Below are 7,711 nucleotides of genomic sequence, written 5' to 3'. Positions count from 1 at the left end.
ACTTAGTTGGGCCTATAAAGGGACGACCCATGATTGAGCACTTCAGACTGAGTGCGGCAATATTGGTGAGCTCTTGAAGGAGTACTATTTTCTCAAAGTGCATTCACTTCACCAAAGCGTCTTCAGGCCTCCCAAAGTCCTTCAGGTCGGCCGACTGGGCCTATATTATTCGATCGAACTGAGATCCATGATCAATTTCATTCGTCACACGTGGTCTGTGAGGTATCCATAGAATAATAGTATGGAAATATCTACCATAAGTAAACCACCTCCCCCATGATTTCTGGAAGAACGAGTCTTCCTCTACTCAAAATTTCTGTTCATGAAACTGGAGAAACTATTTTCTAACTTTCTAACTTAGTCAATGGAGTCATGTATAAATTCCTCAATCTTACAAATAAGATTGAATTTCTACTCCTCAACTAGACTTACTTTACACACAACATTAACACGCATACTTAGTATTTTGCATTTAAAAGAATTCATAAACAAAAGCTTCAAAGAAAGAGAACCAAAACGAATATGTCCCCATCGTCGTACAAAATTAAGCCCCAATCCAATCATGGGGGCACTTTGGGTTACACAAACGTGACCACAAAATATTTGTTTTCCAAGGGTATATTTGTTCACAAACCTTAAGTCAAATGTACTATTGTTTCGATATAATTGATAAGTATATTAATACAAATCAAGTACAGTATATGATTGTAAACTTTGAGTTGAAATAAAAATATTTTGTACTTGATTTGTTTTCTGAAAATCTAACAATAACATGTGGTAGATTCGTAGCCTATATAGTAGGATAAATCTTTAGTAGTATATATACTTATTGATGTATAATAACTTTAATACAGTTTGGAACAGAATTGTGTGTACATGAAGCTCTCTCTATATAATTAACTTTTTCAGATCACTTCAGCTTTTTCCTGCGAAATAGCTTAAATTCCTCTTCTCGTTGGCTATAAGTTGCTGAAAAAAATTAAATTCGTACTTTATTCTATACGCATAAATAAGTAATCTTGCCAACATGACCCAAAGTTATTACCAAAGGACATATATTTTAATAAATTAATAAAAAATAATTTATTTATTTTCATACTTTTTTGTCTCAAATATATATATATATATATATATATATATATATATATATATATATATATATATATATATATATATATATATATATATATATATATATATATATATATATATATATATATATATATATATATATATATATATATATATATATATCTTTCTTTTAAATAAAATTGATATATTTCTTTCACCGTGAATTCAAATTTAATTTGTGAAGGAGAATTATATCTGACTTCTTTTAAATTAGACATTGTCCCGCTAGATTTTATATAAATATGTATTTTGTCGTTTAAATTTTAAATTTTATATTATTTTTTCAAAAATCAAATATAAAATATAAAATTTTGAGAAAATCGATGATTTTATATAATTAGATGTTTCTTTAATCCAATATAATAAAATCATAAATTTAAAAAAAAAAAAAATTGTTTGTATACTAGTTTTTTTGAAAGAATCGGTATATGAAGGTTACATTGAATTGTTTAAAAAAATCAGTAGTTTAATTTTGAACAATTATTTAAATAATATAAAATTAATATTGCTGAATTTTTTGATAAATTTGATTTCTACGATAAAGTATCTAAATATTTGAAAAAACAGAAATATTAAATTATAATGTTTTTTTTCAAAAATTAATGACTCATAGACCATTTTTTATTTATTTTTTGTTTAACTCATAGACCATCTTGATTAAGATATTCATGTATATTTCTTAGAATCAAATAATCAATGAAGAATTATTTAAGAAATACAATAATTTATGGACTAACAAAAAGTGTGATCCATGTAATAGTTAAGCACTGCTAGTTAAGATAAGCCCACTAAAATAAGAATTTAATTTTTATCCTATGCTTTTGACTTCAAAGTTCAATCAATGTGATTTATAAGAGACTTGAACGTTTTTTCGCGTATGCAGAGTTAAATCATCTTTTTATTACATGTGTGAGGTAAAAAAGATGAATATGTAAATAGGGAAACAAAAAGGGTGAGTGGGTTAACGAATCATAATACTTCACATTTATATGCTTATAGGATTTAATTATGGATTGAATGTAAAAGAAAACATTTAACATACAGATTCTAGGTATTAGTGGAGGAGCTAAACTCCACCAACAAGGCAAATTAAAATTAAAATTTGAGCTCCATATATACTCATATTTAAAGTTTGTTTGTCTTAGCTTTAAGAAAAAAAATTTAATGATTTTAAAATTGGTTTTTATGAAAAATTATTTTAAATTAATAAACATTAATTTTAACTTGTTTTTTATAAATTAAAAGATTAATTTTGACAACAAACATAAGTTTATAGTTTTAAAAATTAAAATATAGTTAAAATTATAAATTTTTTGAAAAATTTATATTTTAAAAATACTAGTTTTTATGAAAATTTATTTAAAATAGTTTTAATTTTAAATAAATACTATAAATTTTTATATCCCAAAAAAATTATAGCAAAAAGATGAAATATCTAAAATAAAATTTTAATTGCCTATCATAAAAAGTTGAGTAGAATTAATCTTTTTAGCTAAGAAATATATTAAAAATATATAAACTTTTCACTATTTAATAAGTAATTTAATATAATAAAATAAAAAATATGTTACAATTGGTTGAAGGTACATGTTCTCATATTCGATGTTAGGGTAAAGTTCACTATAAAATTGAATAATATTTATTGAAAAATGACACCAAATTTGTAAAAAATTGTTCGAGGACCATATTCAAACCCTTACTATACAATAAATTATTAATTTCCATCAATTACAAAGTTGAGTAAAATTTTTCTTAGCCTAAAATGCGTCTGTAACATTTAAAATTGTAATTATATAATAAATAATTAAATATAATAAATGATAGGGTGTTAGATGATTGATTGAAAATATAAATTGTCACATTTTTCAAAGAAATATTATGCACATCGTACAAGATGGTTTCTTTAGTTAAGACGAGATTTGTCACTTTGACCAACCAAATATATATTAGATGATTATTCTATGTGTTATTAAAATAACTTTTTCTCATATAGTAATACTCACTCATCTTTCAATTGATTGATATTAATCAACATTATATTATAAACTTAGATTGTTATTAAATATGAATAGAGAGATAAATTCAGAGAAAGAGGATGAATGAAGGTAATAGATGATGGAGATAGTTAGAGAAAGATAAAGAGATAAAGGGTGATAGAGAATTAGGAAAAGATAGAGAGATTAATTAGGGGGAACGGATCCTCTCCCAATCTATTTCTTTCTATATCTCAATTTCTCGAATTTGAATCATCTCCTTCAATTTCTTCTCTCGAACTATCCCCTTCACACTTTTCTCTCTATCTCTTCCTAATAATTTCTCTCTCTTCCTCTTTTTATCAATTTTTTTAATTCTAGTGAGAGAAGGAGAGAATCCATATTCCTTTTCCCTCTCACTCTTTTTATTTTGCTCCTTTTTTTATCTCTTCCTTTCTCTTCCTCACACTTTCTCCCTTATATTCTCTCTATGACTATCACTCTCTCACTCTGTTTCACTCTCCCGTCCACCCTCTCTCAATTCTCTAAAAATTAAAATTCAAATATTTTGTCAAGTCAAAGTTGACCTAAAACCCGAAAAATAAAAGTGCATACAAAAAATTTAAGACTACACAAAATATATAATTTGTGGTGTTTTTTTAAGAATTTAAATTAAAAAATCTAAATTTATGGAACCAAAAATATCTTTATTCTCTAAATAAAATATTATATTATGGAAGAGGGCACTATAAAATTAAATAATATTCATTGAAAAATGATCCTAAATTTTTAAAAATATTGCTTGATGCCCCTATTAGAAACCTCAATATTTCTCTTTATTATGTCAATGTGATTGAGTTTTGTAGCACTTATTTTGAAAAAAAAAAACTTAATTTAGAAAAATTCTTGCATGAAAACGACCATAAATTCATATTTTTTAGAACAACCAATAAAAAGAAATAATTTCTTTTAATTTATTTAAATTTAAATTTTATTTTTAAGTGAATTCATGTGGTGGTGAGATTATAAATAAGAGAGAAAATTTTGTATATATTTTTTAATTCATTAAGATTTTGTAATTGATTGTGTGTAAAATTAGGTTTGTTTCTATTAAGAATTTTTCTTTAATTTGTCATTAAAATTTAAAAAAAGGTTAAACTTATGTCAATATTACTTTTTTTTTTTCTAGACATAAAAAGAAACTGAAAAGGTAACTATTAAAGCATAATGTTTGGAAAAGTAAAAACAAAAGTTCTAAGAGAGCACACATGCACAACTAGTATTACAATGCAAACGCAACAGTAAACAAAAAAGCAGAAACTAAGTTTAAAAAAATCACTTAACATAATTTTGTTATCCAAAACAAATTCCAACCTGCTTAATCACCTTATTATAGTCATGTCCACTTGCCTTGCCAACTTGTCACAAACACATCCTATATATACAATAAACCCACATCTCCCAAAAACCAAACCAAAAAACCAAACACAACAACTTTTCCTATTCCACTTATGCCCTTATCTCAATCTCCCATGGCTTCTTCAATCCCTCACCACTTCTATCCAAACTACACTCCTGATTTCACAGCAAACCAAGGCTTGATGTCTTCATCTATCATGGACAATAATACTATGATGTGGGGTTGTCAAGAAAATATCATGCCGGTTTTCGATAATTATGGGACATATGATCAGATTGTTTCACTTGATTGTGATGCTATGTCTTCTGGTACTTGGGTTCCGAATTTTGCTGAGCAACAAGATTTTGCGGTTCCGGCGTTGTTATCGGATTGTAAAGTCGGATTCTATGGTGGAGGGTTTCAGAATTTTAATGGAAGATATAGTAATAATAATAATCAGCCTCATGTTGGTCATGAGTTTGTAGATGATCAATGTTGCGGTTTTGTTGATGATATTAAACCACCTCCAGCAATTTTTCCAAATGTTTCAAGAGAAAATTGGGTACGAATATGATATCATATATATGATTAATCATCATACAACTTTTCATATTATCATATTGTTGTATTGTGTATTGTGTCTGTCATCTTTGCGCAGAAGTCATGCTAATTTTCTCTGGTGTCAGAACTATCAAATAACTCATTTTACAAATTTTGTGATGAAAAAACTATAAAAATATTTTATTTTTCTATCATTAATTTATATATTTTTAACATGCGATGTAATAATAACTCGATGATGTTGCAAAAAACTTATAAAAATTTTATATCGCTGTTGCGGTTAAACTATGTTTATTATGTTTTATTTTTTATAAACTTTTAGTTTATTTTTTTAAAAAAAATTTAATGCATTAACAGGCAGATTTATATTTTTTGGAAAATATTTATAGGTTCTTTGACATCTTCAGAAAAACATATATATTGTTTCTAGCATTAAGTTTCTTAGAAATTTTCATGCTCATATCTTGAAAAAAAAAATCAGTGCATGTTAATTTTTGTCATCATAGAGCAACATATAAATATAATAGATATGTATATTTATAATTTATATATAAGTATAAATTTAGTAATTAATTAAATGTTAATTTGGAATTTATTGTAGGGGATTCAAGGTAATCAAATAGCAGCAGTTGAAGAACCAAACATAAAAGTAGGAAGGTACTCAGAAGAAGAAAGGAAAGAAAGAATTCTTCGATATTTGAAGAAAAGAAATCAAAGAAACTTCAACAAAACCATCAAGGTATTATATAAATATATATAATTTCTCACATGACTCTTTTTTTATTTTTCATCAATTAATTTTGAATTTAATAAATGAGAATTTGGAATTGAGAATTTCTTCACATGATTGTACAGTATGCATGTCGGAAAACTTTAGCTGATAGAAGAGTGAGAGTGAGAGGAAGGTTTGCAAGAAACAATGAAATATGTGAAGAAGAACACATGGCCACAAAAAAGCTTGAGAATCATCATGATCATATTAATGAAGACTTTTATGGTTCTGATTCATTTCAGTTCCAGGTATAATTTTCATTCATTTGTTGTTTACTGTTTATATGGATATATGAATTAATTAACTAGATTCAATAAATTAAGAACAATGAATGTCATTCTAATTAAAATATATTAAATTTTCAAAAGTTTAATTCATATACACTATATTAATTAACTATCTAATTATATCATTTATTTAATTTTATCATAATTATTTCTAAAATTTATATTATTATGATTGGTTAACTATACAATTTTTTTACACTAAAGCAAACTCAAAAACAATTTCTAATTTATTATTAAACCACATAAATTAATGATAGAAATTATTGATAAAAAATTACAAATTCAAATAAATAATTAGAGATTTATTTTATTATTTCCATTTTAAATTTCTGTCTCTAATTAAAAATAAATAGTTTTTTTTAAGTTTTTGATTTATAAATATAAAAAATAATAATTAATTTTCTTATTATATGTTTAGTTGGAAATATAATTTTTTTACACATATTTGGGAATTAAATTGTGGCTACATATTCTGATTATATTCTTAATTGATGATTATTTATGCAGTTAAAGAATGAAGAGGAGGATTGGCTTCAAGAAGCCATGGCAAGTTTGGTGTATTTATCTCATTCATCACCAGAAGATATGTGACTGAATTAATTAGCATCAACAACAATTCTACATATGATTACTACATAGCTCTTGTGATTAATTATGGGATTAATTGATTTCTCACAAGGTTTAATTAATTAAGCTAGCTAGTGTGAAAGGTGAATAGGAAGAGAGAAATTTTACTAGCTAGCAGCTAGTAATTATAAATTAAGTGTATTATTATGTTACTTAATTTTTCTTTGATAATTAATTAAGTACGTAGATATGTAAACTCTAATTGCATGGCAGTGTAATAACCATGTGTTAAAGATTTATTTTTTTAATTAATCTTTGTTAATTAATTAAATATGTGGGCCTTGTTAGTTTGACTGGATACTTGTGTTGTGTTGATTGAAAGATATAATATTCTAATAAAGGACTTTGTTTCAAAAATATATATGTTACAATATTCCAATAAGAGACTTTATGTTTGAAAAGACATAAATATTCTGATACTCTAGCTTTTATATATATGTCACAATCTTTGTACTGTTTGGGATCAATTATCATTATTATTGATGTAAATCATTCATTGTGATGATTACTAAAAGGCACTAATCGGATTTCAACTTCTCATATTCTACACGTTTAATAATTACTATTTTGGAAAATCTTTGGTTTCAATTCAACTTTTCCACTAATTTTCTTTCTTATAAGAAACTCAGATTTTTATTGTATGTTCAATGTTAGGGATGGTCCAACATATAAAGTATATTCTTTATAGCCATATACTTCCCTATGAATAAGGCCTAAAATCCAAGGCCTTATTGGTAACTAGAAGTTTTCTTTCTTCTCTTCTTTTAACTAAGGTGCTATAGAAAAAAGTAGGATGTTAATATTATGATTTTGATTTAATCCATTAATTTTAATTGAATGAAAAACAAGAAAATCTTCTAACTATGATAATTTGTGTTCATTACAATTGAGATGACTCAATGTTTGCAGTTATATATATGTTGGGATCATCAAGTTAGTTACACTCTAACTTGAAGTTAGT

General features: G+C 25.4%; 1 protein-coding gene across 1 annotated transcript; it reads left to right on the top strand.

The window, feature by feature from the left end:
• The first annotated feature begins 4,577 nt into the window (after positions 1 to 4,577).
• LOC131598930 (zinc finger protein CONSTANS-LIKE 4) lies at positions 4,578 to 6,998 on the top strand. Its single transcript, XM_058871492.1, has 4 exons — positions 4,578 to 5,065; positions 5,666 to 5,803; positions 5,920 to 6,084; positions 6,631 to 6,998. The coding sequence occupies exons 1-4, from the start codon at positions 4,616 to 4,618 to the stop codon at positions 6,712 to 6,714; spliced, it is 837 nt and encodes a 278-aa protein (XP_058727475.1). The 5' UTR covers positions 4,578 to 4,615; the 3' UTR covers positions 6,715 to 6,998.
• Positions 6,999 to 7,711: the final 713 nt, after the last annotated feature.

The sequence above is a fragment of the Vicia villosa genome, linkage group LG4 (assembly GCF_029867415.1).
Source record: "Vicia villosa cultivar HV-30 ecotype Madison, WI linkage group LG4, Vvil1.0, whole genome shotgun sequence".
Classification (NCBI taxonomy): Eukaryota; Viridiplantae; Streptophyta; class Magnoliopsida; order Fabales; family Fabaceae; genus Vicia; species Vicia villosa.
The sequence above is the reverse complement of the archived record's forward strand: the minus strand, read 5'-3'. Positions and strand labels throughout refer to the sequence as shown.

Coding starts and splice junctions, on each gene's coding strand:
- LOC131598930 (XM_058871492.1), top strand. CDS start 4,616: ATGCCCTTATCTCAATCTCCCATGGCTTCTTCAATCCCTCACCACTTC. Junction 5,066..5,665: donor ATGTTTCAAGAGAAAATTGG/GTACGAATATGA, acceptor AATTTATTGTAG/GGGATTCAAGGTAATCAAAT. Junction 5,804..5,919: donor ACTTCAACAAAACCATCAAG/GTATTATATAAA, acceptor ATGATTGTACAG/TATGCATGTCGGAAAACTTT.